This window comes from Aedes albopictus, chromosome 1, assembly GCF_035046485.1.
Source record: "Aedes albopictus strain Foshan chromosome 1, AalbF5, whole genome shotgun sequence".
Taxonomy (NCBI): domain Eukaryota; kingdom Metazoa; phylum Arthropoda; class Insecta; order Diptera; family Culicidae; genus Aedes; species Aedes albopictus.
Window position 1 is genome coordinate 236,867,741 of NC_085136.1, and position 27,533 is coordinate 236,895,273.

Here is a 27,533-nt window from a genome sequence, read left to right on the forward strand (position 1 = left end):
AGACATACATACACATTCTACGGGCCCCGTATCATCAATACTCATTTTTTAAAGTGGATATTTGGCATATTTCACATTTTTATAACATTCTACATTACTCTTGTCGTCCAAAAATGTATTCAACATGATATTATTGTAACAATAAATATTTATTGAACGACTGTTAAGATTAAAAATAAAATCGTGGTTTTAAGGCATTAAGGCACACTATTCATCAAAGCTACCGTGTTTTAAACACACATTGTACATTTTTTATTGTACAAAGAATGTTAATTGTGATGCTTTACAACTCTGACGTATGGTTGGTCAAAGTATAGGTATTTTAAACGTTGTAACGTCACGGAAAAGCAACCTCTATGAAATTTATTCAAATTCGGAACAAGTTTCAAATGAAATATGAGTTTCACCTGGTTGAAGTTGGCGTTGTAACGTCACGAAAAAAAAGTTCTATGGAAAAGACCAAATTTCTCTGGCTTGGGCGGCTCCTGCAGTGGACAAAGGTAGTTCTATATTCAAAACTACTTTTTTTTCGTTGTGTATGAGCCCTTTTTCAAGGTATCATTCATAAATTGCCATGAGGCCCCCTTCATAAACTACGTAGACTCTTGAGTGACGGAGAGAGGCGATGTTTGGTCAAAATCAACGCTCTATAATTCCAAAATGTGTGTAAATTTTATTGTACTGCGATCTTATTAAAATTTTAAATCTTAATCAAATGCCACTCAAACCGACAATTTCTATGATATCAGAGCCAAACAGGCGAAACACTGACAACATTACCATCTCATATATCTCAGGGTAATGATAACTTCGAGAGTTGGTGTTTTCAGCAAAGTTGTTTGGTTGGTCAAAGTTTGATTCAAAATTCCACCAAAAGGCGACGCTAGAAAACTTACAAATTAAAAATTGAATATACAGGGGATGGCCAAAATGTTTGGGATAGGCAACTTTTTTTTCTCTCACAAAAAAGTTCAACATGCTATAACTTTTCATAGAGTGCATCAAAAAATCTCAAATTTTGTCTGTTTGTCAACCTATTATATGTGCATCATTGATACAAATTTGGGCTCGATTGATTGATATTTCGCAAAGTTAGAACCGTTCGGGTAAAACACCTTTTTTTAGACAACTAATTTTTGAGCTGTCATATCTCGGAAACCAGTGAACCGAATTGAATGAAATTTTGAACGTACACTAACAATATACTAATGCTTCACAAACTATTAAAACATAAGTACTTTTTAAACGTTGAAAAAAGTTATCATGGATTAACACTTTTTGGACTTTCCTCGAAAAAATGTATTTTGTTTACGTCAATGTCCATAAATTTTAGTATTGATATCCAAAGATTTTCCACTTCTGTTCTCAAATTATCTCTAATCAGATATATTAAAGCCTATTTAGTTGAGGGGGAGAACACATTTAATAATTTTTGTGTCGTATTGTAAATTTTACTTATTTTCCTCTATATGGGTAAAAATTTCAACCCGATATAACTTATTTCGCCGTGAGAAAATATTACATTTTATAACGTCGTATTAAGTATCAATATATTGTTGATAAACGTTAAAAAGTTCATTCAATTCGGTTCACTGGTTTCCGAGATATGACAGTTCAAAAAATAGTTCTCTAAAAAATAGTGTTTTACGCGAACGGTTCTAACTTCGCGAAAAATTAATCAATCAAGCCCAAATTTGTACCAATGATGCACACATAATAGGTTGACAAACAGTCAAAATTTGAGATTTTTTGATGCACTCTATGAAAAGTTACAGCATGTTGATTTTTTTGTGGGAGAAAAAAAGTTGCCTATCCCAAACATTTTGGCCATCCCGTGTATCTCAGGATCTCGATCACTTAGAAAGAAGGTTTCTTCGGCAAAATTGTTTGGTAAGTTAAGAACTTGCAGTGGATTTACCATTAGATGCGAGATTTCGCCACTAGAAGACACTAGTTTCCATTATGGAAAAGCTGACAAATGATTAGAATTTCTCAAAAAGTATTCTACAAGCTGGAACTTTTTTTACCTTGAATATATTGTATTCGAATCAAATGGTAATCAAAGACCAATATATTAGCCATCAATGTTCAAAAAATGATTTGATTTGATTCACTTGGTCCCAAGATATAAGAGTTAATAAAACGACATTCAAAAAAGATAATTTCTGCTTAAAGCGCTCCATCTTCATGTAGAGCTAACCAATAAAGTCCACAGCTATTTCAGATTATAAACTGAGGAACTATCAGTCAAAATTTGAGAATTATTTTATCAAATTTTTGATAAAATTTCTACATAATTACGACTTATTGAATGTTTTCAAGACAATGAATAAAATTGGTATGTTTTGAAAATTTGCAACTTGCGCCACGGTCAGTGAAGAGAATTGTCAGACAAAAGAGGTGTTGTGGGCGAAGTTTTCCAAAGTCTTTTGAGCAAACCCTTCGTTTATCGTGGTAAGCTAAAAGCTATAAATGGATTTATTAATTTCATTGATTCATGTGTTTAACCTATATCTACTCACAATTTTTGGTGAACCCTCTAGGAGAACGGATCTTATCACCTTTACTGGTTCTATTTTATAGTTCTGTAGGTGCAAATTATATGATTGAATGATTCTCAATTAAAGCGGTTCGTAGTTACTCACGGTATAAGAAGTTTGTTTGCCTTATTATCCTCCGAATTCTCTGTGTACTGGATGACTATGTAGTCAAACCTAATTTGGGAATCACTTAATGTAGGTTACATAATTTCCAACCAATGTTTGCATGTTAGCTTCTTACGTTCTCTAGTCTAGATAATAACTGTATAGTAATAAGCACCAATTCACTTGATTAAGTAGTATTTAAGTAGAAACTAATATTAGGAAAGGAAAAGTGTAATTAATTTGATTTTCAGGACCTAGGATGTCGTCTGTACTCTGATTTACAATGATATGCAGTTTTTTCTTCTGTTTTGATCACTCTATTCTACGTACATTATCCATTGATCGATCCGAGTAGCGTTCGCATACGGGTACATCACTGTACCACAGTGTTCGTCGGCCACAGTTGATCTTAGCAGGGGGGTGACGTGACATCCCCCCTCCCGTGAACCCTAGTTACGTTCCTGCCTCTCAAGGACTTCCGGTTTGGGGTCACTACTCTTCACGTCAAGCACCGCTAGTTTCACTGCTGGCCGTCGAATGCTTCCGGTTGCTGTCCGGACCACCGCCTGGCGAACTCTCCCGTCACGTCCGGGTATCACCTCCTCTACTCGTCCTCGAATCCACTGGTCTCTCGCCATTCCAGCCACAACCAACACCAAGTCTCCTACAGCTATATCTCGGGTCTCCTTGAACCACTTCGACCTGCGCGTGATTACCGGCAGGTATTCTTTCACCCACCTTGCCCAAAACACTTGTGTTATAGACTGCGCCAATCTCCAGCTATTTCTAAGAGCCATTGGACTATCCACGGTTTCGTACGGAAGGAACTTATCGCCATTGGAGGACCCAAGAAGAAAATGATTCGGAGTGATGGCCTCCTGGTCCGCTGACTCTAGCGGAATGTAGGTCAGGGGTCGCGAATTTATCAAAGCCTCTGCTTCCAGAAAAATTGTTTCGAGGATTTCATCATCCGGTTTACGTGGAACGTTGGCTATGGACTCTATGGCCACCTTTACCGACCTTACGAGACGCTCCCATGCACCTCCCATATGGGGTGCAGCCGGTGGGATGAAGCACCATCGTGTCTTGGTGGTTGTGAACGTATGTGCTAGGGCGTCGTTCCGTCTTTTAATCTCCTCTCTTTGCAACTCCTTACTCGCGCCTTGAAAACATGTCCCATTGTCCGAATAAAATTCGGCTGGATATCCACGCCGGGCTATAAAACGTCGCACAGCCATGACGCACGACTCGGTAGACAAGCTATGAACTACTTCCAAATGTACTGCGCGAACACTGAGACAGGTGAACAAGGCAATCCATCTCTTTACGGAGCTTCTACCAACTCTCACCAGTATAGGCCCGAAGTAATCTACTCCGACGGAGGTAAACGGCTGAAGTCTTGCAGCAGGGAGCGGCGCCATCACAGGAGGGCTTGGCAATGCCTTCCTCACTCGGCACAACATGCAGCTTTTGGCAACCTTTTCAATCAGGGCGCGTAGTTTAGCGATTTCAAAACGTTGCCGCATCTCATTGACGATGATCTCTCGATTGGCATGGCGGAAACGGCGATGGAACCAGTCTGAAATTAGGAACGTTATAGGATGTTGTCTAGGCAGAATGGCGGGGTACTTAGCTTCGGTCGGTGCAAAGGTTGCTGCACCGATTCGCCACGTTGCCGTAGTACTCCATGTTCGTCGATGTAGGGCCAGTTTTTGTAGATGGGGCTGGATTTCGAGACAATCTGGTGACGTTGTGTGGGTAGTCCCTGTGTTGCTGACAAAATGACAATTTCTTCGGGATAAGCTTCTGCTTGTGCTATTTTCCAAAGTACCATCTCGGCTCGTTGCAGCTCGTCCTGACATAGAATGCCTAATCGCAGTATAGAACCATTCCGTTTCCGACGCAGGTTATCTGAAAATCGTAGTACGAACGCCATCGTTCGCTGGAGTCGAGTCCAATTGCTGAATCGGGATACATCAATCAACGGAAGAATCGTGGAATGGGTATGGTTCAACCGCAATTCCTCGCATGTAGTGGTGATTTGAGTTTGCTGGGGCCAGAGTGTTTCCGGCTGTAGAAGGAACGATGGTCCACTAAGCCATGGACTATCGGATGAAAAATCAGGAGCGCTTTTCCATTTAGTGGCAAGGTCAGCTGTATTCATCCCAGAGGGTACCCATCTCCATTCTTCAATATCAGTTGTCGTGAGGATTTCACCAATGCGAACGGCGACAAACTTGTTATACCGACGATGTTCAGATTTAATCCACGCTAACACCGTGCTAGAATCGCTCCACAGCACCCTCCGGTTGATGGCATAGGTGTGGTAACCTCGAATGGACTCCAACATGCGGACGCCCAATATAGCTGCTTTCAATTCCAGGCGAGGAATCGATAAAACTTTCAGTGGGGCCACCTTGGTTTTCGCGCAGATGAATGCCATTTGGATTCCGTTCTCGGTTTCAAGTCGGTAGTAGGCCACGCAGGCATATGCAGAGTCACTGGCGTCAACAAGAATATGTATCTCCAACCGGTCAAAGTTTTTAGGGAACGGAGAGCTGAAGTAGCACCGAGGGATCTGCATTGTATCCAGTTGCGGAAAGTAGGAAATCCATTGTCGCCAACGGATGAAGACTTGATCGTTGATTTTTTGGTCCCAGTCGATTCCTGAAGCCCAGACATCCTGCATCAATATCTTTCCGTGGACTAGGAAAAATGCTACGAGTCCTAAAGGGTCAAATAGGCTCATAATCACCTTCAGGACCTCCCGCTTCGTGGGGACGTAACTATCTTTGAGGATCATTCTCAAATCTTCACGAATTGCAAAGGTGTACGTAAAGACGTCATCTGATGGAATCCATTTCATCCCGAGTACTGATTCGGCAGCCTCTCCACGTGTAAGAGCGAACTCTTTCGACGAATCTGGTTCGATCTCCCCAGTTCGCCGCAATACTTCGCCCTCGTTCGACAAAAAGTTGCGGATTTCAAATCCACCCTTGGAGTGGACAAATTTCACGTCGTTTACTACCTGTACTGCTTCGTCTACAGATTTGAAGCTGTCAAGGTAGTCATCCACGTAGTGATGCTCCTTAATAGCCGCCGCTGCTCGGGGATAAAGTATTGTTCAGCGTTGATGTTTTTGACGAACTGTGCGGACGATGGGGAACAGGTAGAGCCGAACATTGTGACTCCAATAGCGTAGACCTGAATAGGATCACCGGGTTTATGACGGTAGATGAACATTTGAGCGTTCCTATCATCCTCTTGCAACTTTATCTGGAGAAACATTTCCCTAATATCTCCAGTTACTGCCACCGGAAACAATCGGAAACCGCTAAGAACCCTTGGAAGAGCAGTGAGAAGATCGGGTCCTTTCAGCAAAAACGAGTTAAATGAAACTCCCTGAACTGTAGCGGCCGCATCCCAGATCAGCCGAATTTTTCCGGGCTTCTTTGCGTTAATGACAACCCCGAGAGGAAGGAACCATGTCTTTCGGGAATCAATGCCATCTGTTTCCGGTTTGGTTAGTTTGCGTATGTATCCCTTTCTCTCGAAGTCGAGGATCTGTTCACTTACACGCTCCGCCAACGGTGGATTACCCATTAGTTTCTTCTCGAGTGATTTCATTCGCCGAATTGCCATCGGATATGTTTCTGGAAATTCTGGATCGTCGGATTTCCACAGAAGGCCTGTCTCAAATCTATCATCCATGCGTCGTGTTGTTTTCTCTAGTAACCGTCGCGCTCTTTTATTCTCTTCTGACTCGAGTGTCTCGTACGAAGCGTTAACTCCATTGTTGTCGAGCGTGAAGAAATCTCGCAGTTGTTCGTTGAGAAGGTAGTCGGAGCTTGACGCCGTAGGGGTATGGAAGTTGACGATCGCTTCTGGTACAGGTTTCGTGGAAAGACGGCCATAAATACTCCATCCCAGACGGCATTTCGCAGCAATCGGATCGGACGATCTTCCCTCTCTAATCTTCAGTGGAACTCCTAGGCCAAGATTGTCCAAACCAATTAGTAATTTGGGTTGCACTAGGTCGTAGTCTGCGATTGGAAGTCCCTTGAGATGCGGAAAGCGTGAAGCCATCTCTTTGTAGCTCAGCCTCTGCGCTGGTAGAAGCAAACGACTGACGGTGCGCACCTGTCGAAGTTCGTATCGAGTCTCATTCTGTTTGCCTGATATTTGCATGCTGACTTCCTCTGATCGGAGTTCGTCTCGCTTCACGTTCCCCGTCCATTGTAAGGTGAGTGGTTTCTTTGGACCAGAAACTCCGAGCTCCTTGGCAACCTTCTCTTCCAGCATCGTTACCTGCGAACCTTCATCGATGAATGCGAATACCGTGATACATTTGCCGTGTGCGTAAAGTACGACAGGCAGAATTCTGAAGAGCGATTGACTGTTGTTCGCTGGAAGTTCGTTCGCTGAAACATTGACTGAGTGGGTGGATGTGACAGGAGCAGACGACGAATGCAAGAGAGAGTGATGTTTGAGACGGCACCCTTCAAATTCACACGCTTTCCACGATTTGCACGGCCATTTCCCATGATTATTGAGGCAAGTTCTACAGAGACCCTTGTCTTCTACTTGCTTCCACCGGTCCTCCACGTTCAATTGCTTGAACCGTGCGCATTCGGCAACACGGTGACCTTCGTTATTGCACATTCGACACTTTTTGGGTGGCCTCGACGTTTGTACTGCTGACGATGTGGGAAACGGAGTTGCATCCTCTGCTGCGTGTGCTTGGATCCTAGCCTTTTCTCTTGATCGTTGCTGTGCATCGGGGTCTCCGCGTTTTGATAACCCTGGAAGCTCGAAGCTTACTTCACTAGCCGCTTTTACTAGTCTGGTCATGAAGTCACCGAACGTAGAAACCGTTGCACGCGATTGAAGACTCTTGAAAGCTGCCCAATCCATTCTCATGGGTCCTGGGAGTTTCTCGATCAGCTCTTGCATCAGCATCGGATTAGAAAGATGTTCCTCCTGCTGAGCTGCCTGAAGATGATCGACGAAATTTTGAACAGCCAAGCCGAATTCCAGGATCGATTCCGGACGGTCATGTCTGGGTCCCGGAGTTCTACGTATTTTCTCATGTAACGAACGAATCAACAGCTCCGGACGACCATACAACATACGAAGCGTACTAATGACATGCGGAACGTTAGCAGGAAGCAGAAGTCTGCTACTTACTGACTCTCGTGCATGTCCGGTAAGGCATCTTTGAAGACGCACAAGGTTTTCAGCGTTCGAGTATCCACAAGTGACCGTGGATTGCTCAAAACTACTGATAAACATCGGCCAGTCAGTTGGATTGCCACTGAAGTGTGGTAAATCTTTACCGACGACCTGTCGGGCTGCGATTTGCTGCGGGTTGAGTATCCCTGGCGTCTCGCCCTGCGAGGAGCTACCTCCCTGCGAGATTCTGACTCCATCTTCTTGGTTGATCAGCGTTGAGTGTCGATCTGGAATGCCAGACGGATGACGATAGCCGGGGTGAGGCTCGCAGAAAGAAATCTGCGGTACAGTCTGGAGACTAGGTATTACGCCGCGCATAGACGGTTTTTGCTGACAGTGCGTTGGTTGCTCCGAAAACCTTTCGTCGTGACAGGGAATGAAAGTCTGCTGATTCTGTGACGAATTTGGGTACACAGCAGCAGAATACGGTTGTGAGGGCTTCGCAGAAACAAGAAAACGTTGGAACGGCTCACGTACAGTGGTCGACTGAACGCCATGGAATCTGAACCGATTGGTAGAACCAGGATCGAAATCTACAACGGTCATCCCAGCAGGTGGGACTTGAGAAAAATGAAGGGTTGTTTTTTGATCACGCCGCAGACGTTCGGGGGGAATCGAAACTGATGCTTTGATGCCGGGTTCTTTGATGGTCATTGGCGATACTTCTTCCGGGGCCGTGGAAATCAATTCGGTTTGACGATCGTTACGATTCTCCGATGCTTTACCACCAGTCGTCCCATGAGGTAAGTTTTTTGCCAGCCAGTCGGACACCTTTTCTAAAGAGCTTGCTGACGATTCCACTACGCTGCCTCGTTCGGAGATTTGCAGCAGGATTTCTTTTTTCTTTTCAAGCGATTCTCTGCGAATCAATTGCTGCTTCATTAATCGCGCCTTATCCGCTTCTAACTTCCGTTGCCGCAGAGGTGATTCTTGCTCCATCAGTTTGGCCTGCTCCTCAATCTGCTTCTTCCTTTGTTCCAGCTGCCGTTGAGCTTCATCGTGCTCCAGTTCCTTCATAGCTTCTTCCTCGTCGAGTTCCTTCTGTTTAATTTGTTCCTCCTCCTCGATCAGTTTCAGACGCGCCTTCATGACCGACGATCGATTGCTTGAGCCTACGGACGAGACCTTGCTCCCTACGTTTGAAGCTGGTTTGCTTCCTGATTCCTTACCCGAAGGCACCCGTTTGGTTTTAGACCGCAGTCGGGTGGATATTGTCGAACCAACTACATCCTTATCTTGGCACTGCTTGCAGATGAATGGACGACTCTGCAGGGTATCGCTCACTCCAGCACAGTTGAAATGCTCCCACTGTCTACACTGATCACAGCTAATCAGATTACTCTCCGACGGATCCTGGCGGTTGCAGGACCTACACGTATACCCTAGCTGTTCGTGATGTCCTTCCATCCTGACCCACGTACAAAAATTCTTTTAGGATGTTGTGGGCGAAGTTTTCCAAAGTCTTTTGAGCAAACCCTTCGTTTATCGTGGTAAGCTAAAAGCTATAAATGGATTTATTAATTTAATTGATTCATGTGTTTAACCTATATCTACTCACAATTTTTGGTGAACCCTCTAGGAGAACGGATCTTATCACCTTTACTGGTTCTATTTTATAGTTCTGTAGGTGCAAGTTATATGATTGAATGATTCTCAATTAAAGCGGTTCGTAGTTACTCACGGTATAAGAAGTTTGTTTGCCTTATTATCCTCCGAATTCTCTGTGTACTGGATGACTATGTAGTCAAACCTAATTTGGGAATCACTTAATGTAGGTTACATAATTTCCAACCAATGTTTGCATGTTAGCTTCTTACGTTCTCTAGTCTAGATAATAACTGTATAGTAATAAGCACTAATTCACTTGATTAAGTAGTATTTAAGTAGAAACTAATATTAGGAAAGGAAAAGTGTAATTAATTTGATTTTCAGGACCTAGGATGTCGTCTGTACTCTGATTTACAATGATATGCAGTTTTTTCTTCTGTTTTGATCACTCTATTCTACGTACATTATCCATTGATCGATCCGAGTAGCGTTCGCATACGGGTACATCACTGTACCACAGTGTTCGTCGGCCACAGTTGATCTTAGCAGGGGGGTGACGTGACAAGAGGCACAAAACAAGCAACAAAGAAGGTGCGACGATTACTCCTTATCCCTACTGATGACAGATAATGACATGATCTCGATTTTTTTTTGTTGCAGACAAAACGGAAGCTGAATTTGTTGCGTACTTTTCAACTCGTGAATAATCAATTATTACTAACCCAAAGTCAAAACTGTTTGATGATGGAGCTTCACCAGAGTTGCAGTGTTTACCGACTCGAAGTTACCGTTCGAAAATCGCAATGCAAGGCTTAAAAATCTCTAAACTCTTGGTGTACGATGTTAATCCCATTATTTTCAAGTTGGGACAAACTTATGTCGCATGGGTTGTTTTGTCGCAACAAATACAGGTTGCGACATTGTCATTATTGTTGCGCGATGGTTGAATTTTGATTCACTGGCCACGGTGCGTTAGAAATTATCACCAAACGCCTATTAAACTGAAAGTACTTGATCTACCAAATCACTTTACCGAAGCAGCCTCCTAGTGGAAGGATTTGAAATCATACGGCCCATCAATTGAAAGTTTTTGATCAGCCAAACAACTTTTACTTAGAGAGTTGTTTAACTTTTCAAGGATCTTCAGTTTAAAAGTAGTATGGTTTAAGGTTCTACTTGCCTAGTGGTAGTTGAAATTTTGAAAAATCATGCACATTATATTTATTCAGAAAAGTTGTAACTTTTTAAAAAGTGCCCAAAATTTTTTAAATTATGACCTAGTTTCTCAACTAGTCGAAACTTGTAGGAAACTTTCAGAGAAATTCTAATCATATACAAACTATTCTCTCTCTCTTCTTGGCGTAACGTCCTCATTGGGACAAAGCCTGCTTCTCAGCTTAGTGTTCTATGAGCACTTCCACAGTTATTAACTGAGAGCTTCCTCTGCCAATGACCATTTTGCATGCGTATTAGTATGGGACAAATATCAAATCCTCGCTCCAGTCGACTTTTTAGATCCCATTTAGGTCCCATATGAACTGTGCAAAATTTCAGCGCAATCGGTGAAACTATAATTTAGCGCAAGCGGTTCAAAGTTTTCATAGGATTTACTATGGGAAAAGTTACACTTTCAGATAAAAAATCCCAGAGGTCGTCCCTTGTCTCCTTAATTCAAATCGATCAATGTTTCTTGTAGAAAAATCAATTATGAAACTTTCCTTCGAAGACCGCAAAACAATTGGATGCTTGTGGAAAAAGTTATTGATTTATTACCGATTAGTGATCCAACGAACGGCTTTTTGTTTTGTTTTATCAGCAGCACTGCTGCTGCCGATGTTGCATGGGGTGGCGGGAGGCATCACCACCCCCAGAAACAGCAGCAGCCAAGGCAGCACCTACAGTGCTGCTAATAAAACAAAACAAAAAGCCGTTCGTTGGATCACTAATCGGTAATAAATCAATAACTTTTTCCACAAGCATCCAATCGTTTTGCGGTCTTCGAAGGAAAGTTTCACAAATGATTTTTCTACAAGAAATGTTGATCGATTTGAATTAAGGAGACAAGGGACGACCTCTGGGATTTTTTATCTGAAAGTGTAACTTTTCCCATAGTAAATCCTATGAAAACTTTGAACCGCTTGCGCTAAATTATAGTTTCACCGATTGCGCTGAAATTTTGTACAGTTCATATGGGACCTAAATGGGATCTAAAAAGTCGACTGGAGCGAGGATTTATTTTTTTCCATACAAGCGTTTACCATACTAATGCGTATAACGTGTGGCAGGCACGAAGATACTTTATGCCCAAGGAAGTCAAGGAAATTTCCATTACGAAAAGATCCTGGACCGACCGGGAATCGAACCCGTCACCCTCAGCATGGTCATGCTGAATACCCGTGCGTTTACCGCCTCGGCTATATGGGCCCCAAACTATTATAAACGTTTAATTAGCGTCGCCCAGTGACGAAATCTCACGTCCAATGATGAATCAGCTGTAATTCTTTAACTTATCAAACAACTTTGCCAAGGACACCAACTCTCTAAGTAATTAAAATTTTTTTAGCACTGTTTGGTCTATTTATCTCTGAGATTACAGAAGTTGATCTTAGGGCCGATTTCTTCACCTCGGCTTAACTGGTAAGTCAGGTGTCCACGCAAGGGAATCCTCTTCGGAGCTCAACCGCGGGACAACGACGGAGTGGACAGATTAGGAGTTTGGTCACTGGTTCGCGAGGAATAGTCACAGCACTGGGGAGTTTTCGGTCGTTGCAAGAATGGGCACTTCACTGCGTCGCTCGTTGTACAACGTGTATTTCGCGACCGCACGGGTCAAAGAGGCGGTAGTAACTGACTTCAATAGCTATTTTTTATCATTTGTTGTGAAGTGGGACACAATGGTTCAGTTGGTGTGTTGTGTGCTAAAAATACAATTCAATTTGCGGTGGACGCAACATACCGGCCACCAATGAAATAATTTCATTCAAAGATAAACCTAGTTCAAGAGTGTGTATGTTTTAACAATGTTTGTGTAGTAGTAGATACAAATGATAGTAGATGGTGTGTTGTTGTTCTGTAGGATAAGCACTTCGATAGAAGTAAAGTTGGAAACGGTATCGTCGATGGGTAATGGGCATTCCCTTAAGATCGGCCAGTCGCAGACTGCGCCAAATGCAAGTCTAACCATAGGGACCGGTCTATCTGCGCCAGGGCATACCCTTGCTATACGGCTCATGTTACACTTGAGCGGAGACTCGTGGTTGTCCTTCAGAAGAATCAGCATGGAAACGCCCAATCAACGCTGGTTTTCGAAGAGTGCGGTGCTGGACCACGAGTTGCTGTAGTTTACGATTTTGCAAATGTCGATTTGTTGGAAGTAGTTTTTCCTCGACTGGACCGCGACCTCCCGGAGGCCGCCGAACATAACAAGCTTGTTGAGGCTTCACGTGACGAACAGTGGTGCACAGCAGAGCGAGCGGTCTTGCTTTTTGTGACTGGTCTTTTGTGGTTACAGGACCACTGACCACCCAACCGAGCACGGTGCGTTGGAGAATTGGCTGATTCGCCGGAGAACCGGCAGCGACAGATAGTTGACCTTCTCGCAGAAGGCTGAAGAAAAGCTGAGCACCGATAACCATGTCGATGCTCCGTGGCTTGGCAAAATCGGGATCGGCTAAGATCACAGTCGAAGGAAGGTCCCAATCAGAAGTGTCAACTCTCTTTCCGGGCAGATGGTTGGTGATTGTGGGAAGAATGTTGAACGTCAACGTGTTCGAGTAGGTGGAATCAACGGAACTGAATGTGGCAATGGTGCACTGGTGACTGTTTACTGTAGATCCACCCATTCCGGCGATAACAGCTGGCTGCTTTCGTCGATTCAGTCCCAGAAGCTGAACAATCCGGTCGGTGATAAAATTCGACTCCGAGCAAGAGTCCAGCAGAGTTCGGACGAGTGTGGACCGTCCCGAAGGGCCATGGACCTTTACCACGGCTGTAGACAGCAAGACTGTTGGGAGGCTGGTTTTGTACGAGTTTGCTGCAGCTAGCGAGTTGAAAGTAGGCTGTTGGGTGGCGGGTGTAGTGGTGGAGGCAAGTGGAGAGGGAATTGACAACAGTGCAGGGATCACAGACTCGTCGTTACAATCAGAAACATATTGATCTGGTGGGTTTGATTGGGGTCGAGTGCAACGGTCATTGGGGGTGAACGGATGCAGCAATGTGTGGTGGTTCTCGTTGCATTTCCGACAGGGTTTGGACGAGCATTCACGGCTGAAGTGACTGGACCCCAGACAGTTCCAGCACAACTTCTTCCTCCGGACGGTGTCTTGCTTCTGATCTAGTTCCATTCGCTTGAATTCTTCGCAGTCGTAGATGCGGTGGGATTGGTTGCATACAATGCAACTGGTCGCTTTCGGTGGAGAGGGATTCGAAACGGCTGCGGTGTAAGCACCAGATTGATGAGGTTTCTCCATCGGACAAAGAGGTGTAATGCTTCCACTGTTCAGTGAAAACAGGATCCTAGCGTGATCCTTCAAAAAAGTAATCAGTTCACTGTATGTTGGAATCTTCTTCTTATTGTTGCTGGTTGACCTCTCCCAGTCCCTCAAGATGCTCTGGTCCAAGCGACTACACACCATGTGCACTAACAGAGAGCTTCATTCTGTGGTTGGCTCTCCCAACGTCGCCAGAATCTTCACATGTCGTTCAAAATGATCAACCAGTGCTAGAATTGCAACAGAAGACTCCTCTTCAACAGGTTCTACATTGAAAAGAGAATTGATGTGGTTCTTAATTAAGAGGCGCTTATTGTCGTACCGACTGACTAGAAGATCCCAGGCGATCTTGTAGTTGTTCCCTGTGATGCTCGTTGTATCCAGTAGTCGTTTTACTGGATCCTTCAGTGCCGCCATTAGATAATGGAACTTGTCGACGGCAGCAAGATCCTTATTATTGTGGATCAAGCTACGGTAGGCATCATGAAAAGGGATCCAATTATCGATCTCACCATCGAATGTCGGAAGATCGATCTTCGGTAATCGCACAACGGACGAAGAAACGTGGGAAGAGTTGGGAGAGGAGAGTTTGTCGGGTTTGTTCAAGGTGAGGAAGTCACGCAGCGCATAGTATGTATCTTCCATTTCACTACGGTTTTTCGTAAATGTGGCCTTCGTCTCAGCCTCCTCGTCCATCAACAATTCCACCTCAATGGAGACGGCTTCAAATCGGCTGTACAGTTGATCCAATCTCATCAATCTAGATTCGATTTTACTTTGGTCAACTTCGGCATCGTAGTTGTCAACGAAGTCTTGGATAGTCTTGATTGCGTCCACAGTCACGCTCATCATTTTCGACCGTTCTCGAAGCGCCATTCTGCTGCCTCAGAGTGCCACGTAACAAGCAATAACCACAAACAGCCACCACAACCCAAACGAAATCCAAAAAGCGATGCCAATCCACTCCACCACAACGAAATTCTAAAAAAGTTGCCTACTCTAGATGGTGTACTCACCGAAGCCACGCCGACCCAATGCTCTCAAGCCTTACTCACGGTGGCACTGGTTCTGACGCCCAAACCAGGAAACGGAATATCAGGTTTTAACGATAAACCCAAAAAACGGCAGCAAACAGGTGCGGGTTTTGTCGATAAACCCAAAAACGATCCCAAAAAACAAGCGCTAAGAACGTTTAAATTATCACTTTTGACCACTGTGCACAGGCGGTACAACATTCACTGCGCTTTCTTTTCTGGTTCAATTGTCCAGCTTAGTGTCAAAGTTCACCGACCAGCGTTCAACCAGCGATCACTGTTCGCTTTCAATCACTTTGTACTCGCGCGGCGATCTTATTCTGCACAAAGCCGGCTCACACGGGCACACGACGGGAAGCCCAATTTTCGGCCGACCAACCCAGCACAGTCACAACACAGAGCCAATTATCGGTGATCGGTATATATCACCCACAGAGGGTGATTAGGTAGCACGCGTGTTACAACGTTCGCAACGGTGGAGTCTCATGCGACGGCAATTAGTTCGCACTACAACGCACACTGGTTCCACTTGGATCCGGTTCGAAGGACCAAAAAGATGTCCACGCAAGGGAATCCTCTTCGGAGCTCAACCGCGGGACAACGACGGAGTGGACAGATTAGGAGTTTGGTCACTGGTTCGCGAGGAATAGTCACAGCACTGGGGAGTTTTCGGTCGTTGCAAGAATGGGCACTTCACTGCGTCGCTCGTTGTACAACGTGTATTTCGCGACCGCACGGGTCAAAGAGGCGGTAGTAACTGACTTCAATAGCTATTTTTTATCATTTGTTGTGAAGTGGGACACAATGGTTCAGTTGGTGTGTTGTGTGCTAAAAATACAATTCAATTTGCGGTGGACGCAACATCAGGCTTACTCATATAGTTAGGCCTGGTTTAACGCTTAAGCCGTTTGAAGAAATTGCCCCTTAGAGTCCTATGCAGAATTGCCCCTAGTGGTATGCAGATCCTCGCCTTTGGTTCGATAAATTTTCGCACACATCTTGAAGCGTTTTTACTTGAATTGATGACATCGCATAGATTATTGAAGAAATGTTTATCTCGACGGCGTGATGAGTTCTTTGCTGAAAAATCTAAATACATGGCGTTGCAAAGTAATGGATCTCAGCGGTCTAATCTTTGGGACAAAATTAAAAAAAATATGGGTGATACTAAGCCGAAGATGGGTGCCGGAGTCATTAACCTTCATGAAGGAATATTCACACTGTTTATAGCAATAACTTGGCCCTCCGAGCCATTTACCACAAAATGAATTTTCAATAGAATAAAGTTCCCCTTGAAGCAGTGAAGATAATGCAATAATATATTCACAAATTCTGGCAAATTTGGCTGATTATTCTGATTCTAACATGATGTGCATTTTCGTGACGTTACAACGCGAGCAGAACCCTGTTTGAAACCGAACGGGCGTTGTAATGTCATCTCCAGTGTACGCAGAATATGCCACCGCAAGCGAAAAATAGGCAACAAAGAAGGCACGGCAACAACGCTTTGTTTTTTTGTTAGCAGACAATGACAAAATCGCTCCCGAGTTTGTTCACAACAAAAACGGTAGGAATATTTGTCTCCTTCTATTCACATCGTGATTTTTGCATTGTTTTACAACTGAAACTCAACTCTGAGGTTTGCAAGAGTCTTATTTCGTCCAAATGTGGGTCTAAAATTTCAGCAGAAAAGTCGGAATATCAGCACACGCACGGCAAGCGATGTTTGTTTTATTGCTCTCATCGCCTGGCATGCGTTTGTTGCGGAGCACCTTTGTTACCAACATGCACCGCTTAGGACAAAGCGTTTATTTTTTCGGCGTGATCCGTTTTTCGTACCCTGGTCACCTCACGAAATGTTAAAGTCGATTGACGAATGCGTCAAAACGTTGTAACGTCACGGTAGAATGTGTCACACAGACATCATCTTAATTCGGCGAAATGAGTTGATTGGTATATGTGACTTGACCCCCCAAGCCTTCTATCGAAATGCAAAACAATTGTGGTGGAATCAGTTGTTAAAATAAACAACGTTGAAAAGCTCTACGAAAGTTGCGAAAAAAGAAAGGCGACGATCCGAACAAGCGAGCAGCTAAACTGGAATTCAACACTTTGAAGCGCGAAGCGAGAAAAGCTGCACACTAAGCTACACACTAAGATTCAGATGTTCCAGCTCAGTAATTTTTTCACTGAGTTCAGTATTTTTTCCATCTTTTTACTGAGTTTTAAACAGCAGATTTATCTCGGTACACTCGGTTATCGTATTTACCTGACAGTTTATTATCTGAGCTCCGTAACTCATTTACAGAATATCCGCAAAAGAAACAACCAAGCGTACCGAGTTAAATCTGCTGTTGAGAACTCAGTAAAAAGATGGGAAAAATACCGAGCTGATCTTAGTGTGTAAATCGGAATCCTGGGAAAATTTCCAACAACTGCTCACAAGTTGCTCCTTCACCCAGGGTTGCCACTATATATTCTATAGTTCCCGCAATCCAACCTGTCGCCCTTTTTGTAGATGGGACACACGGTACTTTCCATCCATTCCTCCGGTAATACTTCCTCCTCCCAAATCTTGGTAATGACCCAGTGTAGTGCTCTCACCAGTGCTTCTCCACTGTATTTTAGTAGCTCTCTTGGTAGTTGATCTGCCCCTGCGGCTTTGTTGTTTTTCAACCGGCCAACCTCCTCCTCAATCTCTTGGTGGTCAGGGGCCGGAAGTCTTTCGTCCTGTGCACATACTCCTAAATCTGTTACCACGCTATTTTCGGTACTTGCAACGTCGCCATTGAGGTGCTCATCGTAATGCTGCCGCCACCTCTCGACCACCTCACGCTCGCTCGTAAGAATATTCCCGTGATTATCTCGGCACATGTCGGCTTGTGGCACAAAGCATCTGGGTAACTCTCGCTGAGACCGGCCCACTATTTACACCTTGTCTTCAAAAATGTTTAAGGTGCCGATTTTCTGAAAGCCCTCGCCCAAAAAGTAAGAAAAATGCATTTGGTTACTCAAATTGATGGACCTCCCGTTAGTTAGAGCCATAACAATTTTTGCAGACCCCTCGATTTTGGTCAAATGGTGGCTCACTCAAACCGTTATAACTCGAAAGTTTCTCCAACAACCACCTCAAAACGAATTGTTGTTTAAAAGAGGAAAGATAGATCTACTATTTACAATAATAAAAAGTTTTTTTTTTATTCTTAAATCACTTAACCTAATTTACAGCTCTTTTGTCCACTAGGGCACTACGTGAGCGATTCCAATTGGACGCTATACTTACACTTTTGTACAGCGCCTACATGAATTCTATTCTAATTCAACTATTTCGAACTGGTGCCTTGTGCTGCTTCAACTTTTCTACCCTGTCTACGGTAGAATGATGAGCACGATGATGCTGATGTGTGGCTGCTGTTCCTTTTCCAGTCCAATTGGGGGTCGTCCATTATGAGTTGCGGTTCGCCGATATCCAAATTCCGGGTCCGTTTGAGCTATATGCTCAGAAGAGGGTCAGGTGTCAGTCGCTCTCGGGGGAAAGAGCAACTGACGAAAAATTGCGCCGGGGCTGGGATCGAACCCATGACCATCCGCTAATGAAGCGAACGTGTGGACCACTGCGCCACGGGCCCCGACAATAATAAAAAGTTGGGTCGGCCATATTGATTTCGGCCGCCATCTTGGATTTTTATACCAAAACAATTTTTTCACCATGAGGGCAACCACCGATTTTCAAAATTTTTGCATCAATAGGAAGCAAGCAGCTGCGGTTTTGCTAAAGTGCCGATAGTGGCGCTTTTCTGATAAATGCGGTAAACGTGATAACAGTGTAAACAAGCAGAGAAGCTTGCGCTACGGAATCATAGACGGCGCTCGTGTTCCATGTGTTTTTCACATATACAGCGGCGCCGCCTGGCACCTATCCACTCGAAACATCATGCGCAACACGGGTGCAAAATGCCAGTCAGAAAAAAAGAAGTAAACAACTTGAAATTTGTATGGTGATGTAATCAATTCTCTGTTACTGCAATGAATCCAGAAGAAACGCGTAAGGATAATGATTTTGTTTCTAATTTGCAACTTTTTGCTCCAAGGCACAAATCGCTGCGATGCGAAACAAGTGCAAGCCAGCGATTTGTCCATACAAGAAAAATGATTTTACTTTTAATGTGGTGGCGCCATCTCTGAGAAAATCAAGCTTTGATTCCTTACTACTGAAAGCTGGGACATTTATACATAACATATCAAAAAATTAGAGATGTCTTTTTCTTCTTTCAAAAGTTATCTGCCGTTTTGTAAATCATGCCACTTTTGTGCACTGGGCCCGGTGCCGACCGTTTACATAAATGCAGCGTTATTTCGCAGTGTTTACGAACACGAATTAAAATTCTGAACCCATTAATGGAAAGCTGAAGGTTTGAGCTTTTCAAAACACTAAAAAAGTTATAAAAACAATGCCCGCATAATTGAGAAACAGTCAAAAACGGAAACGAACCTCCGATTTGGCCAAATTTTGCGGCACACGCCTTGGTGTATACGTGCAGGCGTAAACTCGAATGCTGTTGCATGTCTTTACCGGTGCGCATGGAAATGCATGGAGAAAACGTGGCTTAATTTACAAAACTGTAGATAACTTTTGAAAGAAGAAAAAGACATCTCTCGGTGGTTGCCCTCATGGTGAAAAAATTGTTGTGGTATAAAAATCCAAGATGGCGGCCGAAATCAATATGGCCGACCCAACTTTTTATTATTGTAAATAGTAGATCTATCTTTCCTCTTTTAAACAACAATTCGTTTTGAGGTGGTTGTTGGAGAAACTTTCGAGTTATAACGGTATGAGTGAGCCACCATTTGACCAAAATCGAGGGGTCTGCAAAAATTTGCTATGGCTCTAACTAACGGGGGGTCCATCAATTTGAGTAACCAAATGCATTTTGCTTACTTTTTGGGCGAGGGCTTTCAGAAAATTGGCACCTTAAACATTTTTGAAGACAAGGTGTAAATAGTGGGGCGGTCTCAGCGAGAGTTACCCATCTGCGCGCGCGGTTCAGCTTCTCGTAGAACTTTCGTGTGTCCTTAGCGCGGTACAGCTCTTCCATCGCTTCGCGATCTCGTTCTTCCTGCTGGCGCTGCTTCTTCATCCGGAAGACTGAGTTCTGTCTGTTCCGCGCCTGTTTGTAACGTGCCTCATTCGCTCTCGTACGGTGTTGCAGCATTCTCGCCCATGTTGCATTCTTCTCGTTTTTCAACTGTTCACATTCGCCGTCGCACCAGTCGTTTGCCTCTGGAGCCGGCCTTCTGAATGAATGAAAATGACAAGTCGATTTGACCTGTTTCGATTTGAGAAGTCAATTGACTTTCGTCTAATGGACACCACTAGCTAGAAGTGCCAGGTTTCAATGTGTAATTGCCGACATTAGCCATAACTGCTACCTCACAGTGACAATTAGTGGTGCATCGAGTGAATGTATCAGCCAAGGAAAGGGTTAAGCACACAAAAGACGAGAAAGTTCCTAAAACCACACAAGTAATTGGATTGCGATACCGAAAGTCCATATCGCAGACGGAGTGACGAGACAATGCTAATTCTACAATTACTTTTGACGATTTTGATGTTTGCCATGTGCCTGACTTACCTGGCCTTCAGTTCACCGACGAAAAACAAACTGAGGGCGGAGTCAAGCGATAATCTGGCTTTTGCACAGGGGATTTATGTATTAGGGAAATCGAACCGAGTGCAAAGCATGATAAATGGATTCCAACATTTAAAGCTCCGTAATCCCCGTAGACTGCGAGTAATGCAATTATACCGAATTGGAAATTTCTCAAACGATCTTCACCGTTTAGAGAGTAATTTTTCCGGTGAAATTTCAGTTCGCTGGATTCCGACATGACTCGCCTAAATTGGAGTCACACGGCTGCTGCCGGGCTCCGCTCAAGCGATTATGACTGGAAATGGTCGATAATTCATTTGAAATCGGTCGAGAGGGGAAAAAATTGTAAACTCTATAATTGCAGACTAGTCAAAACTAACGAGCATTAACTGGTGGTGTGGTGCCATTTGTTTGGAATGCTGGCTGCCTCTGCGCACGTCATCGCTAATCACAGCCCCAAAAAAGGCAGCTTCTCACGCTAACTGCTTAAATCGATCTAGGTAGGTACCACCATTCGCATATGCTCCCGTCGTCGAACCAATCGAACCAACTTCGGGTGGTAATCGCTTCATGTTGTCAAATCGAACCTGCCGAAATGACCGCGCCACATGCCGGCCAGTCAACGAGTCCATCGAGCCGTGGTGGAGGAGGTTCGGGTAAAAGGCGTCCTTGAGTAACTTTTGAACAATCTTACGTAGATGAAGGTGATTTGTCTAAAACTCTAAAAAAGTTTCTAGGACAATTCCTAGGCAAGATATTATGCAATTCCAGGGAGAATCACTGACGTAATCTCAGGTTATTCCATTGATCCAATATATGACGGTAATTGCATGGGCAGGCCGTTTCATGCCGCTCTTCGCCAGAATGTTCACCAAACACCCGAGCAGGTAATTGCCTGCCGTTTTGTTTCATCACCCTTCGAAGCAGTGGTCAATGTTTTATTAAAATCGAATTTGGAGGAATGATCACCTTAACGGTCACGCAACCAACCGGCCATCCAGAACGGTGAGCGAAACGGACCCCGACCAGAGTGCCCGGTAGGGCAAGAATCCCCAAATTTAGCTTCTGTCCCGATAGGTTAAGGTTTGAAGCCGATGCGATATGAGTGTAGGTATGTGTGCGAGGAGAACGATTTTGCACATGGTAATTTTCCGCCACGGCGAAGATGACGTTCGCAAAGTCACTTACGTGAACCCATGTATTTACCACTCATAAATCATAAATAATTATGGCTAAGCGGGGCATGGGGCGATTAAATGGTATTTAGTTAAAAGAATAAATATTTGGCAGAACGGGCTGTTGTTATTGCTGTCTCGTCCTCGGGTCGAGATGACTGTTGTATTTTTTTTTTGCAAAGTTTGTAGAGAGGCCACACCAACTCAGTGAGAATTAATAAAAATCTACATTGTTTTTGCAAGCCACTTAATGCAGGATAGGTGTATACGCCGAAAACAAAATAAAATGTGTATTACATTCTAGAAAAATAAATGTAATTTAACCAAAAGAACTAAACATATCCTTATACACATATTAACCGTAATTAAATGAAAAACTCCAAAAAATAATGTATTTTATTTTATACTAGCTGGCCCGGCAAACTTTGTCTTGCCCGGTTGTGGTGGTTTGACAACTGTTGAGCTCAAAATATCACCGCACTCTAGATTGGTTTCATTTCGATCGTGTTGATTTCCTTCCCAGCTCATGAAAAATCAGTACTATATCAATTTTCTTACTTTTCTGGTTGATTTTCATAACTTTTTGTACATATAAACACAGCCACCAAGAATATGAAACGAACCGTGCAAGAGTCATGCAGATCGGTTCATCCGTTCGTGAGTTTTGTTGCCTCAAAGGACTTCAAACTCATTTATATATATATAGATACATTAAGTGTTTTGTCCTGTTATTATAATAACTAGAAATCAACAGTATATCTACTCACAGGATGTCCCTCTTTCTCTCTACTCTAAACTTATAGGCAATTACGAAACAATGGAGACAGAAAATGAAAAGCACAAAGCAGAAACAAACGAAAGGATAGGAAAAATGGACAAACGGAAGGATAACAGAATACCGGCTATGGATTACGTGAAAAAATGGTGAGATCGAAGCAATTACTACTACAAACAAATAAATAAACGCAATGAACTAAATACGCGCCAGGTTTAAAGGATATGGCTTTAAACCAGGAAGTATGTGTGTATTACGATTATCCAATTGATAACAGTGCGGGGCTTATTGTAAGTGAAAGTGGCTTCTGAATGGACGTGTCTCTCCAGCCATTCTGAAATGGGTCACTGGAACTGCAATAGAGCTATCATCCTCTAACTCCCGGACTTAAGCTGTTTGCAAATAGCAACAAATCGGCATTGCAGACAACTTACTTCCATAATACCACTGCTGGACAGTGGGGGTTAGAAGGAATACACACACACACACACACACACACACACATTGGGGTAACTCTCGCTGAGACCGGCCCACTATTTACACCTTGTCTTCAAAAATGATTATGGTGCCGATTTTCTGAAAGCCCTCGCTAAAAAAGTAAGAAAAATGCATTTGGTTACTCAAATTGATGGACCCCCCGTTAGTTAAAGCCCCAACAATTTATGCAGACCCCTCGATTTTGGTCAAATGGTGGCTCATTTAAACCGTCATAACTCGAAAGTTTCTCCAAAAACCACCTCAAAACGAATTGTTGAAAAGAGGAGAGATAGAGCTACTATTTACAATAATAAATAGTTGGATCGGCCATATTGATTTTGGCCGCCATCTTGGATTTTATATCAAAACATTTTTTTCACCATGAGGGCAACCACCGATTTTCAAATTTTTTGTATTAATTGACAGCTGAGGCATTTATACATAACATATTAAAAAATTAGAGATGTCTTTTTTTCGTATCAAAAGTTATCTGCAGTTTTGTAAATCAAGCCACGTTTTCTCCATACATTTCCATGCGCACCGGCAACGACATGCAACAGCATCCGAGTTTACGCCTGCATGTATACACAAAGGCGCGTACCGCAAAATTTGGCCAAATCGGAGGTTCGTTTCCGTTTTTGACTGTTTCTCAATGATGCGGGCATTGTTTTCATAACTTTTATAGTGTTTTGAAAAGCTTGAACCTTCAGCTTTCCATTAAATGACTCAGAATTTATATTTGTGCTCGTAAACACTGCAAACTAACGCTGCATTTATGTAAACGGCCGGCACCGGGCCCAGTGCGTAAAAGTAGCATGATTTACAAAACGGCAAATAACTTTTGAAAGAAGAAAAAGACATCTCTAATTTTTTGATAAGTCATCCATAAATGTCTCAGCTTTCAATCGATGCAAAAATTTTGAAAATCGGTGGTTGCCCTCATGGTGAAAAAAATGTATTGGTATAAAAATCCAAGATGGCGGCCAAAATCAATATGGACGACCCAACTTTTAATTATTGTAAATAGTAGCTCTATCTTTCCTCTTTTCAACAACAATTCGTTTTGAGGTGGTTTTTGGAGAAACTTTCGAGTTATAACTGTTTAAATGAGCCACCATTTGACCAAAATCGAGGGGTCTGCAAAAATTGTTGTGGCTTTAACTAACGGGGGGTCCATCAATTTGAGTAACCAAATGCATTTTTCTTACTTTTTTAGCGAGGGCTTTCAGAAAATCGGCACCTTAAACATTTTTGAAGACAAGGTGTAAATAGTGGGCCGGTCTCAGCGAGAATTACCCATTGTTTTTGCAAGCCTAAACGTATGTTCTCTAGATTAGGAGCGCGGTTATGAAAACCTCTTGATAACCTCTTTAAGAGTAGACGTGTGCGCCGCCGCGCCGCGCCGCCGTCGCCGACGATTTTTCCACGCCGCCGCCGCCAGTTAAACTGACCCGGCGCGCCGCTGTTAATATTTTTCCACGCCGCCGAACAAAATTTCTCACGCCGATGAGAAAACGGTAAAGATTTTTTCTCGCCAAAATTTTACGAAGCACCTATTTAAACATGGTAGCAATTTTTTGAACAGTTTCTGTTGTTTTTTCTTCTGCATATTAGGTGTATTTTTCTGAAGTTCTTCTTATTTATCTTTTATAAAATTTTTATTAGATTTACTTTAGTGATTTCTTACAGCAATACTTTGAAGATCCTTACTTATTTAACTTTAAGTAATAAGCGAGTCTCCTATGTAAACCATAACGAGTTATAAAAACATTTTTTGGCGGTGATCTTATAAGGTTAACAAACACATCCTCCTCAATATTTTCTTTTTATTTCTTGGAAGATTTTCATGGCAATTTACTAATGACATTCTTGAAGGCCATGCAATCTTCAGAAATTCCTATAGAGGACCCTCCAGAAATTTCACCATGAATTCTTCTAAAAAAAACTCCATGCTTGAGAAACTCCCCCATGGATTATTTCAGAAATTTCTCCGAAGAATCTTTCAGAAAACCATTCATGGATGCCTGACATTCTAACAGCGTTTTATTATTAGAAAATAAAATGTCAAGAACTCTTTCAGAAAAATCTCCAAGGATTCTTAAAAAAAATCGAGTGTTCCTTCAGAAATATTGTTAAGAGATGTTTTAAGTTTCTCCATAAACTTTCCACCTCCTGAAATGGCTCCATTGATTTATTAGAAATTCCATAAATAAGGTCACGCAAAAATATCCATTTTCAAACCAACCCCCCCCCCCCCCCCTCCCCATCAAACTCTTTGTATAGGACTCTGAAATTATCACACTCTTCGAAAACCCTCGCCCTTCAAAGCGTGGCGTAACTTATGGACGTTCGTCCTTCAGAAATAACTCCAGGAATTATATTTACACAGTTATTCCAGGGATCTTTCAGGAATCCCTATATCGGATACCCCAAAAAATCTTAGGTCTTTTATTATAAATTTCTTAATGGAGTGTCTCTAGGACATTCTTCAGAAGTTCTTCCATGATTTTGTTTTTTAACTCCAGGAGATATTCTAGATATTCTTTAAGAGATTTCTGAAAAAAAAAACTCATATAATTCATGAGTTCCTCCGGGTATTCCTTCACGTATTTCACCAGTAATTTCTCCTAAAAATTTCCCAGGATACCTTGCGGAATTTTTCTTTTGATTCTTTAGTAAATTTAGAATTATCTTCAGTAACAATTCTTAGATAGTTTTACATATATTCCTTTGGTAATTTCTATGAACCTTTACAGAAGTTGAAGTATTTCTCCAGACATTCTTACAGGGATTCTTTCAAAACTATGTTCTTGAATTTCTTCGGGAATTCTTCCCGAGCATCCTCCATGAATTTTGTTAAAAGATTTGTCTTGCAATTTTTCTAAATATTGAAACGGATGGGGAAAGATGAAACACGAAGTTTTGAAATAGGTTTGTAAATTTATCCTTCGCTAAAAAATTGATTGAAACAAAAACCATGTGTTATGGCGATCAAACTGTTTATCATCATTAGAAAACAGCATGTTAACCCGCTTTTTCATCTTGCCACACTCGATTCAACTTGCCCTGGTGTACCTTTATGAATCCCTGCAGGAATTCCACCAAGGGTTTCTGAGGGAGATTTTCCAGTAATTGCTTTAGCAACTATTTTTGGACATGTTTCCGAAAATTCCTTGGGATTCTTTCACATAATCTTGGAATTAGATAAACAATTTATTCAAAAATTCCTCCATGGATTCTTTCAGAAATTCCCCCATAAACTCCTTCAGTAGTTTAAGGATTTTTCATGAATGTCAGTAAGAGATTACCTTAAACATTTTTCCATGATTTTCTTCCAAGGAACCTCTTGGAAAATATCGTCAGGGGTTACAGTAGAAATGCCTAGAAGGTTTCTTTTTGGAATGCCTCCTGCGGTTCTTTTAGAAATATTTCATGGGATTCCTTTGGACATTCCTCCGGGAAATCTTTGAGATATTACTCCACAGATATTTACAGAAGTATTTTATGAAATTACATAAGACATGTAGGAGTTGTTATTGGAGGGTTATTTGAAAGAGTTTCTATAGAAATGTTAAAAGCTTTCCTGATGAAATTTAATTTCATTGAAACAATTTCAGAAGCAATCGTTGGAGGAGCCCCTGGAAAAGCCTTGGGGAGCTCCTGAGATGCACCAGAAAAGTTCAGTTAATTGCACGCCGTGGTTTATTTCCCCAGCCGAGTAAGAAAAAAATCTCCTGAGATGGCTTTGGAGGAATTTCTAGAAGAATTTTATGAGAAATTTTTGGAAAAATTCAAGGAAAAAATCCTTGATTAGTTTCTGATAAAACTGCTGAAGGCATTATTAAAGAACATCGTTGAGGAATTTCTGATTTAAATCACGACGAAGTTTCTGAAGGAAGCCTTGAAAACAATCAATCGGAAATTCTTGCAGAAATTGTAGACAAAGTTCCAAAAAAAAATCTTGAATAAATCCCCTAATGAATTGTTGAAGGATGATTTGGAACAAACCTTGGAAGAACTCCAGGACATACTTCTGGATTCTTGAAATAATTTCTTGCATAATGTCTGCATGGTATTAGTGGATAAAACTCCCTGATACAATTTCCCTAGAAGAACTTGTGAAGTATTCATAAGGGCCTGTCCATAAACTACGTTGACTCTTAAGGGGGGAGGGGGGGTTCAGGCCAAAGTCTACGTTCCATACAAATTTTGAAAATTTTGTATGGACAAAAGTCTACGAGGGGGAAGGGAGGGTCTGAGATTGTCCAAAAAAAGTCTACGTAGTTTATGGACAGCGTCTACTAAAAGAATCGCGGGATTTTTTAAGGGTCGCCGAAAAAAAATCTGAAAGAATCCATGAAGTTTCTGTAAGTCGCTAGAGAAGTTTGCGATCTCACCTGTGAAGGAATATCTGAGGATCTTCCAGGAAGCCCTCTGGAGGGACTTCCAGAAGAAATGCATGCAAGAATCCTACGAGGAGGTCCTGAAGAGAATCCCAACCGAACT

At 42.6% G+C, this 27,533-nt stretch overlaps 3 protein-coding genes across 3 annotated transcripts; all 3 read right to left on the reverse strand.

Moving 5' to 3' along the window:
* Positions 1 to 3,094: 3,094 nt before the first annotated feature.
* Positions 3,095 to 9,284, reverse strand: LOC134291324 (uncharacterized). The gene is made up of 3 exons (XM_062858933.1): positions 5,813 to 9,284; positions 4,275 to 5,747; positions 3,095 to 4,224 (listed from the first exon to the last, which is right to left on the reverse strand). The coding sequence occupies exons 1-3, from the start codon at positions 9,282 to 9,284 to the stop codon at positions 3,095 to 3,097; spliced, it is 6,075 nt and encodes a 2,024-aa protein (XP_062714917.1).
* A 3,374-nt stretch (positions 9,285 to 12,658) lies between these two features.
* LOC134291326 (uncharacterized) lies at positions 12,659 to 14,059 on the reverse strand. Its single transcript, XM_062858943.1, has one exon. It carries the CDS (start codon positions 14,057 to 14,059, stop codon positions 12,659 to 12,661), a length of 1,401 nt encoding a protein of 466 aa, XP_062714927.1.
* Positions 14,060 to 14,077: 18 nt separating this feature from the next.
* Positions 14,078 to 14,791, reverse strand: LOC134291330 (uncharacterized). Its single transcript, XM_062858947.1, has one exon. It carries the CDS (start codon positions 14,789 to 14,791, stop codon positions 14,078 to 14,080), a length of 714 nt encoding a protein of 237 aa, XP_062714931.1.
* Positions 14,792 to 27,533: the final 12,742 nt, after the last annotated feature.

Excerpts from the sequence above, each read along its gene's own strand:
- LOC134291324 (XM_062858933.1), bottom strand. The coding sequence starts at position 9,284 with ATGGAAGGACATCACGAACAGCTAGGGTATACGTGTAGGTCCTGCAAC. Across the intron at positions 5,748-5,812 it reads CACAATGTTCGGCTCTACCT|CGGCGGCTATTAAGGAGCAT; the intron begins GTTCCCCATCGT and ends ATCCCCGAGCAG. Across the intron at positions 4,225-4,274 it reads TTTGCACCGACCGAAGCTAA|ACTGGTTCCATCGCCGTTTC; the intron begins GTACCCCGCCAT and ends TCCTAATTTCAG.
- LOC134291326 (XM_062858943.1), bottom strand. The coding sequence starts at position 14,059 with ATGGTGTGTAGTCGCTTGGACCAGAGCATCTTGAGGGACTGGGAGAGG.
- LOC134291330 (XM_062858947.1), bottom strand. The coding sequence starts at position 14,791 with ATGGCGCTTCGAGAACGGTCGAAAATGATGAGCGTGACTGTGGACGCA.